Here is a 298-nt window from a genome sequence, read left to right as displayed (position 1 = left end):
GATCCCAGGGCCCCATAACTGTTCTGGGCCCTGGTGGGGAGCCTGGCATTCTCCCAAAGTAACCCAAGAGTGGGGTGGGGCGGTTCCAGGGGGAGAAGCTGGAGCAGCATGGGATGTCCATGGAGAGAAGAGAGAACAGGATTGCTCGGTGGTGGTGGGGGGGTGGTGGTAGGGAGAGGGGAGGGAGAGGAGGGGATTGCTGAGGTAGGGGAGGGGAGGGAGGGGGCGAAAAGAGCTGGGAAACTTGTGGGGAGTCACGTACCAGGAGGTTGAAGCTATACTTGATCTTCTGGAAGCA

At 60.1% G+C, this 298-nt stretch overlaps 1 protein-coding gene across 1 annotated transcript in view; it reads right to left on the bottom strand.

The window, feature by feature from the left end:
- EPS8L3 (EPS8-like 3) overlaps positions 1–298 on the bottom strand; it is a 15,296-nt gene that overhangs the window by 6,662 nt on the left and 8,336 nt on the right. Inside the window, exons 11-12 of the mRNA XM_010831027.1 lie at positions 263–298; positions 20–50 (exon numbers count right to left, since the gene is read on the bottom strand). The exon at positions 263–298 is cut by the window's right edge and continues 6 nt beyond it. Of these exons, the coding sequence (XP_010829329.1) occupies positions 20–50; positions 263–298 (67 nt within the window). The remainder of the gene's footprint in view (positions 1–19; positions 51–262) is intronic.

Source organism: Bison bison, unplaced genomic scaffold, assembly GCF_000754665.1.
Source record: "Bison bison bison isolate TAMUID 2011002044 unplaced genomic scaffold, Bison_UMD1.0 scf7180017864519, whole genome shotgun sequence".
NCBI lineage: Eukaryota > Metazoa > Chordata > Mammalia > Artiodactyla > Bovidae > Bison > Bison bison.
Note: the sequence above shows the minus strand (reverse complement) of the source record. Positions and strands in the feature narration are given on the sequence as shown.